Genomic DNA, 21,175 nt, shown 5'->3' with positions numbered 1-21,175 from the left:
GTCCAGCTTGGGAACTCAAGTTTACAACTTTTTCCCTATTGTTCACAGTGTGCATGTTTGTTACTCTTACAATAAAATAGGGTAAAAAAGAGGAAGGAAAAAGAAAGGATCATAGAAGATGTTTCTTCTGATGGTTAAATGAAACAAGTTGAAGAGTTTAACAGAGGAACCCCAATATAGCCCTGTACAAACCAGTATCTAATTGAAATATATATGTTACATTTTTGATACAGAAACTTCAGCCCATGTCTTACAGAGCTTCACCATCAGATATCCATGCAACATCACTTTCAGATTCTTCACGCCCTGCAAGGGGAATTAAAAAAAATAAATAAAGTGGCAATGAATTAAGGCTAAAGAGGAGGAGAAATCTAAATTCGAGTAGTAATTTATACGACACCCAAGAAATGTGAAAAATGTAAATCGAAGCCAAAGGTTTTTGAGGCCATCAAATTTCTGTAGGTTTGAAGAAAAAATCATTGTCTGGGAGACGGTTTATTACATTCATATCCCTCAGAACGAAGGAGAAGTGCCATGAAATTTCGTGATTTCCACTTAGTAGTACTGGGCCTTACAACAAACTACAATAAGCAGGGATGTAGTCTACTGTATATTAATATACTGTAAAGTGATATAAGTGGCCTACAGGTTCAAAGAAACTTACCCAACGACAAATATGCTGGCAAGCTAACATACTTCAGACATGAGGTCTTTGAAGCCAAACAGTTTCGAGGCTGTAACAAGAATAAATAATTTCAACACATGGATCAGTTCCACATAAAAAAAGAACTTTAATATAGATATATATTTCATCAGACACAAAGATGCTTCTGCATGCTCATGTTTGAAATAGGCTTTCTGCCAATCCATAACAAAGGTCCTGATGATCCAATCAGTTGCACTCCTTCAGTAGGATAAGTGAGGTTTTTTTTGGTAGGAAACTCAGAGATTAAGCACACGCTGTATGAGGGCTGTTAAGACTAGGTTTCTTTAGGAACACCTACAGTTTGTAGTGATTTATTGTCTTACAGACACAGATGAGAGGTTCATCCTAGCTAAATGTCCAATCCAAGCCAAGAACAAATACCGTGATTGAATACATCAACTGTGAAGAACATGGGTGTACAAAGCTCATAACCAAATGATGCCAATGGACTGAATCTAACCTTAAAATCCTTATAGAAGCATAAACGAATTTCCTCCACAGCATCTTTTGAACAAATCACCTCCGGTGTTGCCTGGAAAGAATTCTGAATGGCAGAGACGATGCCTCCAAGAGGATACCTTTCGCTATTAGAAGGAACATATCCAGCTTCATTCAGTATTTTCTGGCATTAAATTATTGTGCAAGAGTTATCAGTCAAATTGATCGTTGGATAAAACAGCATATCATTTCAAATATCAAGTAATCTGAAATATGATTCCAATATAAAATTAATCACTAACAAACTATACCAAAAACGATGACATAATCAAATTTACTTTGCAATAGTCATAGATATTGAAAGACAATATCAGTAACCTACTCATTAGACTTTTTGATACAAAACAAAAGGTAAACAAGATGGCAACAAGATGGCTAAGTAACAGAATACCCACTGAAGGTTATAGGGAGTAATCAAAATCATGGAGTTAATTGTTTTTGTAATCTGTTGAAATAGATGTGCAAATATATTGTTCATGCAAGTAGGAAAAAAAAAATACTAACAGTTGGCCAGTTGGAGTCTAAATTTCAACAATTTTCATATTAGATGCAGCTCATAGATATTCCTTTCATTAGTTTTTCAAACCATATGTAGTTGCTGCTTAACGGAGCCATGTGAGCAAACCTTATAAAAGCCAAATGCACAAACTACACCTTTATATCAGTCTTGATCTCTTGACAATAATTTATGCTCCTTTTGCATATCAGATTAAACAACATGCTTACTACACTAAACTTGAAATTCTGGGAAAACACTTGGTCACTTTAACAACAAGGTATGTTCCATTAGAATAAAGGTTATATTTTGAAGTATAAAATAAGAATAACTCTTATTAGAAGGGCCAAGCAGCAACTTGAAGATTTTGAAAGAACCTAGTCATAAAAGACAGCAGATTCATGCCTCAATTGAAGCACTAAATAACTTGCTCACATAGGAAGAGACGCAGCTTACTCCTTCGCTAACAAAACTATCCTAACAGTAGATCATTTAGGGCTGGAAACAAAAGACTTGTAACACAGAACATTCCCATGAAACAAAAATAAACTTGTTTTTCTCAGAAAGCAATCAATTACCAAGAATTCAGAAAACAATGGTAGATTTCACCAACATCTCATACTCATGGCTACTTCATAGGAACATGTGTTAACCCCGATAAGAATGCAAGAACAAGTAATTGATGATATACTTTGGCTTTCTGGATAAAACTTTCACCCCAAAAGAAAGAGTTACGTGCACAACTGAATTCATGGTGATGCATATTTAGGACACAAACTTAACAACAGAGAAACATAGGGTTGTTTCAGGGTGTATAAGACTAAACAAGCTTTTCTAAACCTTACCGTGACATTATATTTGAAATAAACATTGAGGGTCGTTATAAAATAGCTGTATTCATCTCGAACTACTGGAGAGGAGCAAGTTCCATGCTTCTCTGCAAGTGAAAATGCAATACTTACAAGCAGCAAATGTAAATACAGAGATGAAAGAGCATATGTGTACGATTTTCTATCTAAATTTTATGCTTACAAGTGCTTATTCATCAAAACTAAACCACATTATTTGTTGATATATTACTTAGGAAAGCAGCAGATGTGCAAGGTTGCCATTTGCCACCAAAGTTTGATGCATGGAGTTAGTAAATATATCTAAATAAAAGATCATTATTACTTCATTAGGGACTATCACATTCTACTCTTGCTTCAAAGAAACAGTGATTCATTTTTGTAATACCGAAAATAACCCTTTAATGGGTTACATCACAGTAGCTCTCTAAAGGATTATATATCCAGACATGATATCAATAAGGAATTATTATTGTGATATGAAGAAAGGTACCATAAATATCACTTGTCATCATCTACAAAATCCCAAAACCAATTTCAAGATCATAAATCATATAGAAAATCCACCATGTCTCATTATTAAACAGTTAACCGGCTTTTACTCTCTTTATTAAAGCCTCCTGTTCATTCACATTCCTGGTTATCAGTCTCAACAGCCTGATTAAAGCAAAGGAAATGAAATAAGTCATTATAAATGTAGTCGACTACAAGGCACAAGCATTCCGTTTATTTTCCTTTTTTAATTTTTGGTCCATGGTTGGTGTATTAGTGATGGGTAAATATGCCCATCCTTTTCACTCGAGTGCATTTCATCTACAATTCTTTTTTCTACTATCCTACAATTATCCAATTACAATAAAGAATTATGTAGAGATCTACCACTTATAAGCATGGGCTCCGTATAAAATTTTGATGGACTCCACATAATTCTGAATTCTAATTGGTTAATTGTAATGCAATATTTGTAGGTGATATGCTCCCTTTTCACTCATCTGGTTTGCTTAGGCTTGAGCCTATGACTTATAACCTGCCAAGCATTTTATATGGCAGGAGCTGTCATTAAGCACTAGCATTCACGTTGCTCTAAAATTGTACCAACAGAAGCCATTTTAAAGATCAGATGTACAAGATGCACATAATCTCATCGTTCTCATGAAAATCTATAAAGTAGAGGAAAATTTATACTTCCTTTACAATTTAAATAGAGGAAAATCTATAAAATGAACATGAGATGCAAATCATATCATATGACAACAAAAGCTGAAGATACTTACCCCACTGCCAATGCGCATCCCCCATTTCATCCATATAGAAACAAAATGAAGCAATTATTAGTTTTTTTTTTTTTTATCATGGGGTGAGAAATTATTCAGCAACATATACAGATATACAACTAATATTGACCTCGTGAGCCCAAAATATCCCTTTTCCACTGAAGCAAGTTGATGTTTGGCCACAATATAAGGATGGCCAGTACTTCTCAAGTGCATCAAGCAATGTCGAAATCTACATGCATTTAGCAACAAAGATCACGCACTAGAGCCAATTGATGTGACATATGTGCTGAATGAAATACAAGGAACAACAGGTAGAAACAGAAAAAAAGATATATATATATATATATATGTATGGAAAAAGAGAACTTATCTAAGGATAAATGTTAGGAACTGGTATAATACAAGTCAGGACATGAGGAAAACATGTGCCAATGTAACAGCTTTTAAAGTTTTGACTTCAACTTTTTCCAGAAATCAAGCCAACTTTTGAAGTTGCAAATAAACCAAAATGTCTTAAAACTAAAAAGAAGAAACTATTGACTGAATAATTAACAAAGACATAGCATCACAAGGTGTCGCTTATATCATTAACACATGCTCACTATACATGGGTGTCAGTCTCCAACATGCATCTTTGTAAAATACAGAAGTTCTATGGCATAAGCACCACTTCGAATGCATTAATCAAATACGTTTCAGAAGGATGTAATTGCAAAATAAGTAACATAAACCACACACCTCTTTGACATCAAACTGAGATCGGGCACAACAGGAGGGCCAAGTTCCATCATTATAATCCGGCCATAATCCATCTACCAAGAAGACAAAAATTCAAAAAAAAAATGATTTGAAATAATCATAAAATTAATATATTCAATAATAATAATTATAAGAAGAAGAATATATCGATAGCCAAACACTTACGAATAGTAAATTCAGTGGGAGAATTCGAGCTGCAAGAAACATATGTTTTGAAAAATTAATGCATAAAACGAAATTTGTCACGAAAATAAAAAATTGAAAGTGGGACTGATTTACCCTCGGCAGCAGGCGTTGGAGGAGCAGCAATGGCGAGTCCGGTGGCAGATGGTGCCGGGCCATTGAAGAGACAAAGCGAAGTAATCGAACTCCCTCTGACCTCCTTCTAGGCTTCCATTCACGCCTATCATCAAGCAGGTAGCCATCATTAAGGCGAAGCAGAGAAAGATTCGGGCAGAGAGAGACGCCATTGTCTTCGCTTTTGTTTTTATTCTTAAAAAGTCATCCGAGCGTTTTCCCATTTTATAGAATGGAGGTAGCTGAGGGGAAGGATAGAGTTGTCATTTGCCATTGTTGCGACAAAGCAGTTGCGTGCAATAATTGAAAAGGTATATACTTTGGAGGAAACCTTGCTTGGTTCGGTCCCACCGTTTCAGTTTCAGACAATGCTCGTTTTTTTATTGGCTAAAACCAGGCCCAAAGTCTGCCAATTTTAGCAGACAAGTTCCATTTTTTTTATTCATAAAAAGTAATTTTAAATTAAATAATATTATAAATAATTGTAATAATAAAAATAAAAATAATTATTGTAAACGATATTTTTTAAAAAATAACAATAAAAAGATTATATTAATTAAGAAAGTGATTAATTTGATATTTCAAATAATTTACTTGTAATCGACTATAATTTGTAATAATTTTTATTATTTCTTATTTATGATCATAAAACTTAAGAAAAATTGCATGGATAATTATATTACAAAAACGAATTGTATTTTTAAATACATAAAATATTACTTATAATATTTGCATTCAATTTTTTATTATTTAAAATGATTATAAAGAAATTGTAAAAATTTTTAATTATTGAAATCAAACCAAAAATGAGGACCATTTTGTAATAATTGAATTGATTATTTTTAAAATGCTTATAAAAATAAAATGTAAATAAATATTTAAGATCAAGCCAATTTTGATGTAACTTTTAATAATAAAATCAATTATTTTTAAAGTAATTATGAAATATTTCGATAATTTTTTATGAAAAAATAAAATAATTTTATAAAAAAATATATGATTTAATTGTAAACGGAGTTATCATTAACTCATCATATTATATATATTAAATTTTGTTTACTATATGAAGTTATTAAAAATAAATTCTAAATTATTTATAATATAATATAATATAATTAATATTTTATTCATCTTCATATTTGAATTTGATTATTATAATATGATAAAAAAATATTTGATATAATTATATCCATTCAATTCAAAATATCGATTGTTCATCTGATACAAGTGAAATATTTATTTTTAAATTGGATTAAATTATATAATTCATAAAAATAAAAAAAAATGATTTGTATAAGTAAATTTATAGTGATTAAATTTATTATTTCGCATAAACTACAGGATGAATTATTTGACAAAAAATTACTAAATTAGCTCCATATTAATTCAAACCATAACTTATTTTTTGATATTATATATTTTTCAAAATTAAACGAAAAATATAGAATAAAAAGGAAAAAAAAATTTCGTCCCACTTTTGGTCAGGGGCCCGCGTCCGTGCGAATGCGTTGAGCGTTGAGACAAACATTGTCAAGGGCATGGAATCACCCGAGGCTCTTGCTCTTGGACTCCCGAGAGGAATTAAAAAAATAATAAACACCCCGAGAACCTACGGACCCGAAGCCTGAAAGAGGTAAAAAAAAAAAAAAAGAGAAGAAAATTTATGCTAGTCGTCGTCGTTCCTCCCCATCCAAACCCTAAAAAAGTACAACTTTCTTTCTTTGCCTGCTCCTGAACTCTCTCGAACTTTCTCTGATCTACGGACTCTACCCTTCCGCTCTCTTTACTTCATCTCCAATTCCCTTCAATTCCAACCTTTTTCGCGTTCTTCATTTCACTGGTCAATTTCTCCTCCTTACGTTTTCTTTTTTTTTTTTTTATGTTTTAATTTTTTGCGCGGTTTATATTTTTGTTTGAATTTGTTATTTTTTTCTTAGGTTTTTTTGCTGGTAGTGAAGCGTGAGGACTGAGTTGAATAGAAGAAGAGCTTGAACTTTTGTGCGTTGCTTTCTCGTGATCTGAAAAAGTACCACAGCGAACTTGCGATTCTATGTTTGAGGTGTTTTGATTTCTTTTTATGTTTGTTGAAGCTTTTTAATGATAAATCGTGAAGGTTTCCCCCCCTAATTTTTCTTTGTTTGTTTCGGTAGTTTTCTTTTTGTTTATTTTCGACTTTCTTGGAAATTTATATAACTACTAAGATTCTGAGGAGAAATTTAGCGGAAATGAGAAATTGAAAAGAAATTATGAACAAATTAATTTAAGTTTGTAATTTTGGTGTTTGTTACGTGCAGAATATGGGATGCTTATCTGAAAATGAAGAATCCTTAGGGGGTTCGGTTTTTTGGTTGTTAAAGTGAATTTTGCTAGCAAAGTTAGTGCTGCTAAACCTTTTATAACTTAACGTAAGCTGAAACTATGTGTAGATTAAGTATTCCATATGAGACTAATTTTAATTTCTTAGTGCAATGAAAAGCCATTGCATGAAAACTTTTGTAACTTATGACCATTAACAATGAATTGAGAATTTGTTTTTAAAGTGAAATATGCTATTAATTGGCTTGAGATGGAAACTAATACTATGCTATTCTTGTAAAATTTAACTGGGGAAATATAGTTTTTGAAGTTAGTGGGTCAGTTTTCTCCTACCATATCCGCCCCTGAACCTGTGTTTAGTTTTCTGTTTGAGGCAGTGGGTGCTTTGCTAGGTTTAAGTAAATATTAATCCAGGTTTAGGAACCATTTTGCTTTTTGTTTTGAAACGAAAGAGTTATGTGGTTTCCAATTTGGCCTTTATCAGTTTTATTTGACATTTCTTTTGCACAACTTTGCATTATGTCAAGCATTAAGGTTATTGAAATATGAGGAGTCCTTCAAAGTGGGCAAAGGACCTCCTTCTTTGTTCATGCACAAGGCACTAGTTGTCTGGTAAAAAGTTTCCTCGTTTTACCCAAACTGTGTCTATCTAAATAGGCCTAGTGAAGTTAGCTTTAGCCTGAGTGTATCTTATGTTGACCAGCTTGAAGATTCCTTTTCCTTAACAGCTCCATCCTACTCAGCTACCCTTAGAAATGCAGAATACATGAATTTGGATGGAGTTGATGATGCTCTGCCAAAATCAATCTTGATCTTTTGCAAGCTTTATATGAATCTAGAGCTCTTTAATCTACATGCCGCATTTTGAGCCAAACTTTGGCTGCATATGTGCTCACTCCCTTGGATTTTCTTCCCATTAGATCTGTAACAGTTGAAAAAAATGATGATTGGAATGACATATATGCTGTAACATTTTATCTTTTGGTACTAGTGATATAGTTGTTTTGAATATAAACAAAGTTGTAAGAAAGATGAGAGCAAAGGAATTAATTGCTACATTGGAGAAATTTATTTGAGGTGAAATTTGGGTATACAATTTAAAAGTTGTAAGGTGCTAGTGTGCACATATGCAACAAAGGGGAACAAATTGGAAAAATAAATTTACTTACTATAGGCTTGTATGCATTTTCAATTCTACAATGTTAGAATTGGCCTTTTTTCACTATATGACATGTCTTTGATGGTAATGTTTAACTTACCAAAGATCTACTTGAATCTTTGTTTACCTTTATGGATGTTTTTACTTGATGTTCATGGATGCTTTCCTGACTATGGCTATAAAATTGCAGTTTATGATGTTACATGTTTCATGAATCATTAACTCATGGATTCTGAAGGCAAGAAATTTGGAAGAGGTACTCTATGTTTAGAATATTGATTTATTAGTGTACTTTTTGTTGTCATTGCATTTTTTTTTGCTTGAGGTAGGGCTTTGAATTTGCTATTAGGTTTTGCATCTATTAAAATACTCCACTGGTGGATCATTCATATCCTGATAGTTGTATGTATTTTTATTCTAACTTTAGCCTGTCATATAGAGCAGCAGATGCTAAAAAAGATAGATCAACATCCATCTTCCCTTCTACTTTAATGAGAAAACTGCAAAATGAAGGAAAGGAATTAAGAATCTTGAATGTTATTGTTTATCGTATTTTACCATGTTGAATTCTAAATTTTGTAGGTTAAAACTATCCATCATGGTGCTAACACTAATTGTTGTTGCCTTAGCCATATTCTTGTGAAGTAGTGTGGTACAAGAAATAATAAAAAGAAAGCTGAGCAGGGGCTAAAATTGATGTAAAATTGAAGCTGGAAAAATGAAACTAGGGTTGAGGTCATAGAACCTCTAACGATAATATCCAAGTATAATACGGTTGCCTAATGTATCTAAAAGACTATTTATACTAGAGTTACAGCAGCTTTTAATCCTGCCCTTAGATACAAATGAACATCATCTAATCCCTAGCCATTTAAACTCATTAAGAGGTGACATGCTAGTCACATGACCACTTAAATAAAAATGTAGTTACTAACCAATAAAAAAAATAAAACAGTAAACAGAGAAAAACATATCAAGATAACCAATTTAGATAAATTCTAGAATGCTTCTGTATCATGATGATTCTCTCTCCCCGTCCTTTAAGCCCTAATGAATAGTTACATGATCTGTCGTAAAATGAGCATTTCCTCCAAAACTTGGATTGCCCAAATGGTTTGATTTAACCATTGTTTCTCTCATTATCTCTTACTTGAGACATCCATATCTCTTTCCTGAAACTTTATTTATCTCAATCTAATTAGGGAAAATAAGTGATTAATAAATTTATTTTCCATCCTTTGTAAGTTAAATTAAAAATAACTTTTTGTAAGGACAATAATCTTATTCTGACTGTAAAATAAGCCTAATCTAAAATAAACAGTTTTTAGAAATTTGTATTTTATCGCTTTTTTGGATTGAAAATTTCAGATTCAGCTGACTAGAAACTGTTTATTATTTGGTGTTGGGTTTATTATTATCGTTCTTTCAACTGACTAGAAACTGTTTATATGAATAAATTTAGGACCAAGGGAACTTAGTGGTGCTGTTGATCTTATAAGTCACTATAAGTTGTTGCCTCACCATGATTTCTTCTGCAAGAGACCTCTTCCTTTGTCCATCGTAGACACACATTATCTTCATAATGTAGTAGGAGACACTGAAATTAGAAAAGGAGAAGGGATGCAGTTGGACCAGCTTATTCAGAATACATCCCATAACAGAGACACTAATGCCCGAATACAGCCTTTTGACCTTGATATTCTTAAGGAGGCTTTCCAGCTGAGAGAAACAACTCCTATTGAATTGCCAGCAGTAAGAAATTTACTTTTTTGAGATTAGCTTTATGCAAGTTTCTTAAACCGAATGGCAGTCCTAGACATTATGCTATCATTTAGGATTTGCTTGGTAGGAAGGATGAGAATTGAGGATGGAAATTTTGTTAATCTAGTGGTTAAAATTCATAACCAATTTTCTATTTTGTAGCTTTACTATTAAATTAACAAATTTTTCATCCTTATGTCTTTCCATCCTTCTTACCAAGCAAGCCTTAGTAAAACAGTAAAAATTTAACAGTCATACAGTGTTTACTCTTTTTATTGACAATTTTTTTTTTCAATAGTCACTTCAGCTGGAGTTCTTAACCATTTATTTATTTCATAGAGTGAAAAAGGGATCCCTACTATTGCTGGGAAATCAAAGAGTGAGGCCAAAGATAAAGAGAGGAAGCATAAAAAGCACAAAGACAGAGATAAGGAGAAGGATAAAGAGCATAAGAAGCACAAGCATCGTCATAAAGATAAAGATAGAAGTAAAGATAAAGACAAGGAAAAAAAGAAGGATAGAAGTGGGCATCATGATTCTGGTGCTGATCACTCAAAAAAGCACCATGAAAAGGTTGGAAGCTTGTTACCTCTTGCAGCTATTGCTTTGATTACTCGTTTATCCCTGAGTCTAATGGAAAGATTGCTAAATTCATGGCTGGTCTGGCTATGCTGCTGTGCCGTGCCCAAGTACACAAATATCAATCAGCTAATTTGTCTGTTCTTTTTTCAAGAATGACGTTTCTTTTAAGCTATGCATGAGACATTTTCTTTTGACCATTAAAATTAAGCAATTTTTCTGATGTCAGGAATGAATCTATTGTCTGTGTCCCTGTGCAAGTTTGCCTTTTGGTCTGTCATCAGAATGTTTATAAAAAAAAAATATAGTCCCCTTTATTTTGAAATTAGATTTTAAATGGAATTCCATGTAAAATGCTTTGTAATTCATATAATTTCAGAAAAGGAAGCATGATGGAGACGAAGATCTTAATGATGTTCACAGACACAAAAAAAGTAAGGTAATGCATATCATTCTGGATTTTACTCTATTGTGTTGCATTATGTGGATCAAGTTTTATATTTGTGATATGTTGAGCATTAACTCTCCATTTCTTTCAGGAGTAGTGCCAATGAACCTTGTCTTGTAACTACTTTTTCTTCTCTCTGATGAAACTACATAATTAATTTGTTGCAGCATAAAAGCTCAAAAATTGACGAAGTTGGTGCAATTAAAGTAGCAGGCTAAAATGGTGGCATTCTATAGTTCATTTATTGTCTCAGATGTTTTTCAGAGTGTGGAAGGGTTTGCTTAATGTTCCCTTCATTGCTTTAGGTGAATGCTTATTATCTGCTGTTCTCTACATTGTGTTTTTCTTGTTCCTGGAAATAATATCCAGTTAATCCACTGCTAAACAATTATTGAAATATAAAGTTAACCGAAACTTATATATTAATATACCCCCAGATCTACAATAATGTTCTTCACCTTCTGTTTAGAAGATGTCACATAGTTAATCAGTTATGCATTTCAAGTATTTACAATTCTAATTTTGGGAACAAAGATTCCAAGGAGAAGAAGAAAGGTAGTTGTATTATCAAAACAAATGTTTTCTTCTTCCTACTCTTTAATTGAAATAAATATGGCCTATTCGCTGCATAGGATTGAATTGGAATCCTCTTACCACTATTCATTATGTGACCTGTTATTATTTATTTATTAATTATTATTTGGGGCTTGGGGAGTGGGGGTAGGGTGTTTAATGCTAGCTAGGTTTCAAAGGTTATCACTCTCACTTTTTGCGCTTTCTGTTGTTTTTGTGCAGATTAGCTTGTAAACTGACTAAAGAATGTGTGGAGGGTGAATTCACCCATTGATGGATGTTTCATGCGAGGTATAAGTTGCTGAAAATGGACTTTTTGTATCATAACATTGGGCTAATATAATTGTTGGTAGGTGCAAAACTTTGATCTTTCTTTTTATAGTTTTTGTATTACACTGAATGACTCTGCATGTACACATCGTTAGTCTTGTGTCATTTTAGAAGTTTAAAAGCCTAGTTGTAAAATCAGTTTGAATTAGGTTTTGCATCTTTTGATTGTAGAAAGAATAATTACATGGGGGCCCTTGGATTATCTGCTTCCCTTTTTGTCATAACAATTTCTGATATCAGCTACGTTCTTAAAAAGTTGTAAACAGGCACGTCTTATGACATGAACATGAATTAGGTCATTTTTTTGTCTGCAATTGTGTCAGCAATTTTTTTTTTTCGGATGGGGGGGGGGGGGGTGGTGGGGGAATTAATTTTACAATTTCATTTGCTATTTCCCTTTGTCTACTCAAGGATATTGCATTTTGGATTTTGGACTTTTTTTTTTTTTTTGTATTTATTTTCAGTTGGTTAGGGTTGTTAATAGGTCGGGTTGGGATAGATTTTTGTTTTTTTCGAAGCCGACTTGTCAACATAATATTATATAAACCGTAATTAATCTGATTCGAAATTAATAAAATATAAAATATTATTTTTTAAATATAAATATATAAATATATATTAAAAATTAAAAAAAATAATTTTTTATATAATATTAGATCGTGTCGGATTTGATTAAAATTCGAACATGATTTTTTTTTAATAATATTTTATCTGAAATTTAATTTTGAAAAAAAAAAATCTATCTAATGGGGTCGGGTTGCAGTCTGTCGGTTGCGGCCGGATACAGTTGTCACATAAAAGCTCTATTACTTTCTATCTATTGGCACTTAGTGCGGGTATTGTTGCGTGTAAATGGATTGAAATAGGCGTATGAGAGGTAGGAGCATAGCTGCTCCAATTTTTTAGGGTTTAAAATGAATGCAATCTGGTTTTTATAAAGCTTTCCTCCCATTGGAACAACTCTTTCAACCTAGTTTCCTTGACTCTCTCTCTCTCTCTCTCTCTGCATTCGTAAATCTTAGAATAAATGAAAAAGGAAAGTTATAAATTGGCGTTAAAAGTATTTTTGCAGAAATGGGTTGTTAGGCTATTTAAGGACCACTTCGTTTTATTAATACGCATTTTCCATTTTAACTCACCAGTAATTGGAATACCAATCAAGGAAACTCCTTTTTTTTTTTTTCCTGAAAGAAAGGAACTTTTATTTTTCTCTTTGAGATTAGTTAATTTTTTAAACACCCAGTCTTCTGGAATTCGTGTTTTAAAAGCAAGAGAATAATGTACGGCAAAAAATCCCTTTTATTAGCATTTTTGTAGAAAAATACATTGTCAATAGCTACACGCCATGCCTTGTAGTTTGGGTAGAAAGGAAGAAAATTCCCAACTAGTAATTGGACTTTGAATTAAAAGTAGGTTATTAGTTCAAATAGTATATTAGTCAGATTTTTGGAGGTTGGAAATTCAACAGGATTAGACACGAATGTCTTGGTTGACTTTAGGGTATCTGAATCAGAGACCGATAGATAAAGAGTTTTTTTATTATTATTATTACTATTTTTTTTTTTTGGAAGTAGGTTATAGTTTGTACTTTATATAGCAGAGGCACCAAAATGGGCCATGTCTTAATGTCTACGAGAGAAAGGTTCTCATGTCCAAGCCCAAGAAAAATTCTGAATTTCCGATCAGCCTAAACAGCTGGCTCTTTGTTGTGTTCCATAAGCTTGTCGACTTTGCTCTCCCTTTGTGGCTTCAATTTTATTTCCATTGATTACCTTGCAATACCATTTTTTTCATCTAATGATGAAAGGATAAACAAAAAAAATAAATAAATAACTTCTCATTAGCAATAATATGTTCTATTGATAGAGTATTAAAATTTTAATTTTAATAATTAAAATTTAATTTTTTATAATATGTTTTGTTAATAAAGTATTAATTTAATTTTAATAATCAAATTTTAATTTTTTGATAATAATAATTTAAAAAAACTTCCAACAACACAAGGGTAAATAAAACATAGCCTTTTGCTAGTATGAAATTTAAAAAAGAAAATAAAGCTCTTGGTTATGTCTTTCAAGCAACTTAGACTCCTTTGGAAACTAGTTTTTGTGCTGTGCGTTAGTTATATTTTAAAATACTAATCAATATTAACGACACATCCAATATTAGAAAGTTCTTGAGAGCCTAAAAATGGCTAGTATTTTTTTTTTTAATTATTATTTGGGATGTGGCTCTTCTAAAGGAAGCAATCCATCTGCTCAATGAAACCATGTAACGACAAACAAAAGATTGGAATCCAAACAATTGTTAGCGCATTATATTTATATAATATTATGTGAAAGCAGTGTAGCTGTTTCCCATGTGAAAAAGAATTTAGGCCATGAAGGACGGGGCTTCTCCCATCTTCATAAAAAAAATCAGTAGTGCTGACGGTCAAGAAATCATCATTGTAACATGAGTGAAAAAACTTAGATATTCATTTTAATTGATGCATGTACATATGATCATATTATATATATTAATAAGTTATCAACAAGAATATTTTTAAGTTATAATTATAATTAAATATTAATTAATTAATTAATTAATTAAATTCATCAGTCAAATTTAAATCTAAAATTTCAAGAATTCTTTACCAAGACCTCTGACTCCTAACAGTTATTTTAGACACAATGATTGATTAAGTTCACATCCTTCTTTCCTTAACGGTCTTAGGCCATAATCATGGTTCTCATGCCCTGTAAAAATGATGTTTACTCTTGAATTTGGTTCCAACTTGCAATAATGACCCTAGTTTATAGTGAGGAGAAAGAAATTAATAACAATAAAAAAAAATCCCAATATTGGTAGTTCTTTATTGGATAGTGAAGCCAAATTATCTCATTAAAAAAATTAATTTACCATTTGAGTTTATATATATATATATATATATATATAGTTTTCAAGTGTATATTAATATCACTTACTCTTTACCTATGCCTAAAAGAAACTTTAAAAAGAAATAAGAAATAAGAAATTTTTTTTTAAATGGTTAAAACTTGATTAGGGTATATCATCCATAGACTCAAAGCTGGGTTTTGTAGTTTACCCAAAACTTTATTTGCTGAAAAATATAGTTCGAAAATGTTAATTAAAGTTGCAGAAAAACAGTCCTGTTACTATTTAGCATATATATATATGTTATAGCCTAGCTAGCTACTTGATCTTGAATATTCTTTTGCTTTATAATTCCTTGATGCTCCTAAGAATCACCATCAACTTTCCCTTTGTTTTTCATTGCTTTTTCCTGACAAATAAAGTTCCCTTTGTTTTTTGACAGCAAGTGAATTCCTTTCCTAATTTTCCTTCACATAGTTCTTGATTTTCCACTCGGTTAAGAATTATGCTATGGTACAATAACTTCATCATTCCACTTTCATTTTCCTTGGCTTTTCTTTTCATTACCCTTTTTTTTTTCTATCTTCTTTAGTAAGAATCCTATAAAGTTTGTGGCCACCAAAGCACTGGCCATGAAAAACCTAAGATGCTTGTTTTACCCTTCCAAACCTCAAAGCTTTAAGATATTGCGTCTTATTTTTTCTTTTTTTAAGATAGATAAAATCTTTATCCATATATTTATACCATCTCGAATCATTTGTATTACTCAAAAGATAGCATAAATGTCATATATATATATATATATGTGAAAATTTTTTAATAAAAATGGTTTGATGTGATACCCTAAATATGAGGTGGGGAAAAAATAAATCTTTTGGCGTGCATGCTCTAATGACTTTTTAGAATCTAATTTTAACTTTTGTTAGGGAAAGAGAAAACACAGTTCAAAAAGAGGAGAAAATGAGTAAGATTGGAAAAGCTAATGTGGGATCATCAAAAGGGCCTTTAGAAAAAAAAATAGGCAGTAACAGAATCCTTAAAACAGATACCCTAGTCGATGTCTAGCTAAAGATTAGATACAAAGTGGGGAGCCTCAGAACTAAGGCAAATATAGCTCACATGACTTTATTTATTTTTAATTCAAATTTTAGTTCTAATTACTTTATATATTTATTTTTAAAGTTGATATTTAATATGTTTAGAATTTAAATATTTTTATTTTTTTATTATTTTAAATTACGTTATCGTATGTATAAAAATTTTTTGTTTGCACGATTAACCTTTTTTTTAATTAATTTAAAGAAATAAAGTAGTAATCAACAAAGAGATTAGCATAAAATATAGTATGTTGAATCCAATTGTTAAGAAATGTTAAATGGCCAAGATTAATAGCATTGTGATGCATATAATGGGGATTTTTTTTTTTTTTGAGTACTCGAACCCAATAACTCTTTGTCAAGAAAAATGATTTTAATCGATTGAACTAATCACTTGTTAGTCATATAATGAGAATTAAATTGACTATTTGGTCACCACTTTTGTCTGGAAACTTTTGAAAATCCTACCCTTTCTTTTGTACCCCAAAAACCAAAGTCTTTTACAGTAAAAGTTCCATTATAATTCATGCATATTATATACCCTCTATTATTGACACAAAAAGAATAATTTTTTGCTTTAATTTCTATAACACAATTTTGTAATAAAAAAGGTTAAATTATAAAAAAAATATCATATAGTTAGAGGCTATAAATAAATATATTTTTCAAAATTTAAAATTGATATTTTATCGCTAAGTGATTTTTTTCGTTAATTTTCAAGTTAACATTACTAAATGAAAAATGACATATATAAGAAAAAATAATTTTATCTTCAAAATTATACACCAATTAACATATAAATAAATGAATGAAACTCTATATAATTCTATTGCCTCAAAACTTAGCATTAGGAGCACTATTTTATACATCAACATCTAAAATAAATCATTTCCCCTGTTTTTTCTTCAAAAAAAAAAAAAATTTTCCTTGTTTTATTTCCCACACCTACTTATTTTATTTAATAAATGCCAAGGATCCTACTTAAATAATTGATTTGGCTTCTTTTTGGACCACCAAAAAATCCAATACACATATAGTTGTGTAACATATACTATAGATGTTACTTGAATTGCACGTAAATGTTACAAATTGAATAACAAAATCACAAAAAAGATGCATACACAAGCATAATGATTGCTCCCTTTTCGGTTTTGGCAATTAATTTTTCTAATTATTTAATCATGCTCATCATAAATTTATGAATTATACAACTTATTTTTAGCTGCTACAATGATACAACTTATAATTCAATAGGTCACTCATAGCACACGTTCATTCTTTTATGTATTAATTTTTATTCGAAACTATTAAAAATTAAATTTTAATTATTAAAATTAAAAATTTAATATCAACATAGATCACGTAATTATTGACTTTTTAGAGTTAAATAAATTCAATAAAAATATAAGTAAATCGATCTTTCATAAATAAGCAATCACATGTTATACTAATTGAAAAAAAAATTATTATTCTTATTTTTATTCAAATTATAAAAACAATAATGTATAATAATAATTAAATAATGGATATTTATTTTAATAAACTTATGTAATAAATAAATAAAATTTTTTAATAATATAATTACATTATATGATTTAATAAAAAAATATATTGACGTAAAATAATTAGTTTCATATATTCATTTTTCCTAAGCACCTCGGGTAATCTAACTTTCAATTATTTAATTAACTAATAGTAATAATAATTGTTGTTAACAGTCTCATTTATTAGTATTAATAATAATAAATTATGGGCTTAATATAAACACAAGAATGAGGACCGTTAGGCCGTCAGATCCATTATATTTTATTTTTTAGTTAAATAAAAAAAAAAAAAAAAAAAAACAGAAATGGGCAAAATGCCCTTCTCAGGTATCTCAAACTTCTAAGTGAAAGGAATAAAACAAGTTTCGTACGAACCACGGATTTTTTTTTTTTTTTAATAATAATATTTCCATTGATTGGGGTGAAGTATCAGTACTAGGAAAGAGTGTCGGTGCTGTAAAGTGGATGTCCTTTCACACATGTTTTTCACTTTCCACGATCTTACAATTTCCCAATAATTTTTTTTACGAAGCTTTATATTTTGTCTTGTTTTCATTTTCTGCAATTCCCCGTACGTAAATATAGAGACAAAAGAATTTTTTTGAAGTGAGCCCAAACTGGGATTTTTTATTAAATATTTTCCTCTAATTGATAAATTTTCAATTAGGAAATAAAAACCACCCGATAATGTTGCCACTTGCTATATCCATGCACATATATAACATTATGATTATAAATTTTATTTTTAAATTAAAAAATTTAATTATATGTACAAATTTATATATATGGTGCATATATACTTCCAATTTATCCATTTGTATCCAAAAATGGTGAAATTTTATATTATGTAATGAAAATGAATATGACTTGTTAACCAAGTGCCGTACTCAAAATGAGAATTCAATGATGGCGATGTCAATAAATTATTAACTCAATAATATTGGAGTCGGTTCAACGCTGATAATTTCAATTTTGAATATTTATAGTTTAAAAAAATATATACATTGTTAAATTCAAACTAACTAGCTGATTATAAAAGTTTGATGGTTTTTGGTCCTAAGTTAGAGGTGTGATTGATGAGTAAAAAGCTAAATCAAATTAACTTCAACAAATTCAAGCTTGCCTTGCTACATATTTTATCAAGTTCATTCAAACTTATTTAAAATTTGAAAATATTAGGTTTAACTATTTAAGCTTAGTTTTTAATAAAAATTTCTTAATTAATTTGACATTTGTATAAAGTAGCAATAAAAACTCAATTTTTGAGAAATGTTGTACCTGATCATCAAATTAATGTTTTAATTGTTAAATTAGTCAAGTCAACACTTGTTGATCGTTAAGATGACAATCAAATGGTCAAACACCTAGTCAACATCAAGTAAATCAGTAGCTTGCATTAGCATAAGCCAATTATCTATGAATGATATTCTTATAATATTTTGATAATAATTTAAATTGATTTGATATTAATTTAAAAATTATTAAATATGGTCGGTAAATCAACCCGAAATCATCGGAATTCGACTCGACCCAATCATTTAGGGTCGAATTTTTTTTGAAAAAACAAGCTTCGGGTCGGGTCGGGTCGATTTTATTTTTTGAAATATCAAATTCAGGTCGAGATCGGGTTTATATAAAACTTGATCTGACTTGACCTGAAATATTTACTAAAATACCCTTAATATATATATGTAATTTTTTTTTTAAGATTTTTGAATTTTGATTTCTATCGACCTTCTTTGTCTAACTCTCTCGATCTTTTCAAAATTTCTCATCAACCCATCCAACCATCCCACATTTCTTCCTTCGTTTAGCTTTCATCAATTTCTTTTGAATCTTTTCTCTATTTTAGCAAAGAAAGCCTTTAAGCCAGAAAGAATAAAATCAACAGTACAAGAGAGAAATGTAGATGACGGGCCAACCATTAGTACCTAGGAGCGGCCGTTTCCCCCAAAACAGCCATACAGATTTTGAATAAGAAGCGAAAGCAGAAGGAGGTCGTTAAGGAAGAGGCTTTCATCTATGGCTCTCTCCTATTAGTCTACTATTAACAAGCGAAATGTAGGCCTGAAAGCAACCATATCTTTTAAAAAGAAAAAGGGAATCTACCATTAAAGAACCTTTCCAAAGCAAAGACAAGGTTAGAACTGAGTTGCAGTGCAATCTGACCATCCCACATAAAAGCAATCCCAGGAACTACGTCCTACCCAAACTTTTCTCTCGCTGTCACTCTTATTGAGAAACAAAAATTGCAATAGTTAAGCCTTCCTTTGAGTAATCTCCATTAGTACCAGCAGTTCTGAGATAAGCCAAAGCCATTATTAAAGTTTCCATCAACATTACAGATTGTGTAATATTTATTTGATAAAAAAAAAAAGGGCTTAAATCATTTGTTATCAAAAAGAAAAGAGACTCTCTTATTTTAATGAGTGACAACTAGGGTTTAACTATACAAATTGATTAAATTTTTGAGATGTAGGTCATTTTGTTGGTTGATTTGGATTTAGAAAGATTTATGTAAATCTTTCTAAAAGGTGCTGTTTGATAAACTGAAAAACTAAAATGTTAAAAAATTCAGTGTTATATTTTGTCTTGAAATTTTTAAGCACTGAATTTATAATCTAAAATCTGTTTGGTATGATGCTGAAAATAAAATACTAAATAGATTTTTCAATGGTTTTTTTTTTATGAAAAAAGATGATTTTATACATATTGAATTTGGGTCAGGTTAGGTTAGATTCGGGTAAATAATATTCTAGCGGGTCGGGGTCGAGTTTTTCAGCTAGAACCTCTAAGCAGGGGTGGGTTGGGTATCGAATAAAAGTATTAAACCATCGGATCGGAGGCAGAGAAAGCAAAAAACTGACATGCCCCGCCCCGATGCCAACTCTAATATTAAATATTGATTTAGCTAATTACAAGAATTGATTTAGTAATTATTTTTATTTATTGTATTTTTTATTTTGTAATATTTTACTTCTTTATAAATAGGTTTTAAACCTCATTGTAATATACAAGTTATTACAATAAAGTTTTCATCATTTTTTTTTTCTTTTTCATGCTATCAAAGTCATTTTATGGTTCATTTTGAAGGTGAATCACCTTGGAATAACTAATATTTGCTTATTCTCATATTTGGTTTATTCTCATTTTTAACTTCATTTGTTCTTCAACACTTCATTTTTATTTTTTTTTGGTTTCTCTTTCCATCTTTAAGATTAATCTTTTATATTAATACTTATAATTTTCCAAATCTTCATTTTTTGTTTTTTTTAAGAGCTTAATAATAGGTATTCAACAAGAAAATGTACAACTAATTTCAATTATCCTCGATGAAAATAACTAGAATAGGTGGGCTATGACTATGCATAGTTATCTAAAGGGAATGAAATTATGACTTATTATTATCGGGTAACGCAAAGCACCAAAAAGAAAATAAGAAGAATCTGGTGATAAATTTATAAATTGGTTAGAGGAATGCGAAAGTAAAAATCATTGAATTCTAACATAGTTCGCTAATACCATTATTATTTTTTTTATCAATGTACATTTTGGACGATTTGAACTTGTTAAAAATACTTGAGATTTTCTTGCTATACAGTACAACTCT

The 21,175-nt window shown here is 30.5% G+C and overlaps 2 protein-coding genes across 8 annotated transcripts; one reads left to right on the top strand and one right to left on the bottom strand.

Moving 5' to 3' along the window:
* Window positions 1–109: 109 nt before the first annotated feature.
* LOC111314467 (ribonuclease 2-like) lies at window positions 110–5,079 on the bottom strand. Its single transcript, XM_022915864.2, has 9 exons — window positions 4,864–5,079; window positions 4,750–4,778; window positions 4,564–4,637; window positions 3,953–4,054; window positions 3,823–3,826; window positions 2,546–2,637; window positions 1,167–1,328; window positions 665–734; window positions 110–306 (listed from the first exon to the last, which is right to left on the bottom strand). Exons 1-9 carry the CDS (start codon window positions 5,052–5,054, stop codon window positions 251–253), a joined length of 780 nt encoding a protein of 259 aa, XP_022771599.2. The 5' UTR covers window positions 5,055–5,079; the 3' UTR covers window positions 110–250.
* Window positions 5,080–6,389: 1,310 nt separating this feature from the next.
* Window positions 6,390–12,361, top strand: LOC111314465 (mediator of RNA polymerase II transcription subunit 19a-like). 7 transcript variants are annotated; one of them, XM_022915863.2, is made up of 8 exons: window positions 6,395–6,721; window positions 6,819–6,940; window positions 8,547–8,612; window positions 9,819–10,108; window positions 10,457–10,690; window positions 11,076–11,130; window positions 11,312–11,449; window positions 11,940–12,361. In XM_022915863.2, exons 3-7 carry the CDS (start codon window positions 8,582–8,584, stop codon window positions 11,314–11,316), a joined length of 615 nt encoding a protein of 204 aa, XP_022771598.1. In that variant the 5' UTR covers window positions 6,395–6,721; window positions 6,819–6,940; window positions 8,547–8,581; the 3' UTR covers window positions 11,317–11,449; window positions 11,940–12,361. The 7 variants fall into 7 exon arrangements, with proteins under 7 accessions (XP_089608670.1, XP_022771597.1, XP_089608669.1 ...); XM_089752540.1 differs by having other exon boundaries at window positions 6,406–6,721; window positions 6,819–6,907; window positions 11,076–11,135; XM_089752539.1 differs by having other exon boundaries at window positions 6,408–6,721; window positions 11,076–11,135.
* Window positions 12,362–21,175: the final 8,814 nt, after the last annotated feature.

This window comes from Durio zibethinus, chromosome 23, assembly GCF_047325235.1.
Source record: "Durio zibethinus cultivar Kanyao isolate XHJ-2024 chromosome 23, ASM4732523v1, whole genome shotgun sequence".
In the NCBI taxonomy this organism is placed as follows: Eukaryota; Viridiplantae; Streptophyta; class Magnoliopsida; order Malvales; family Malvaceae; genus Durio; species Durio zibethinus.
This window is presented reverse-complemented; position numbering and strand designations above follow the sequence as displayed.

Excerpts from the sequence above, each read along its gene's own strand:
- LOC111314467 (XM_022915864.2), bottom strand. The coding sequence starts at position 5,054 with ATGGCGTCTCTCTCTGCCCGAATCTTTCTCTGCTTCGCCTTAATGATG. Across the intron at positions 4,638-4,749 it reads TCCCACTGAATTTACTATTC|ATGGATTATGGCCGGATTAT; the intron begins GTAAGTGTTTGG and ends TCTTCTTGGTAG. Across the intron at positions 1,329-2,545 it reads ATTTCAAATATAATGTCACG|AAAATACTGAATGAAGCTGG; the intron begins GTAAGGTTTAGA and ends ATTTAATGCCAG.
- LOC111314465 (XM_089752541.1), top strand. The coding sequence starts at position 8,582 with ATGGATTCTGAAGGCAAGAAATTTGGAAGAG. Across the intron at positions 8,613-9,818 it reads AGGCAAGAAATTTGGAAGAG|GACCAAGGGAACTTAGTGGT; the intron begins GTACTCTATGTT and ends GAATAAATTTAG. Across the intron at positions 10,109-10,456 it reads CTCCTATTGAATTGCCAGCA|AGTGAAAAAGGGATCCCTAC; the intron begins GTAAGAAATTTA and ends TTTATTTCATAG.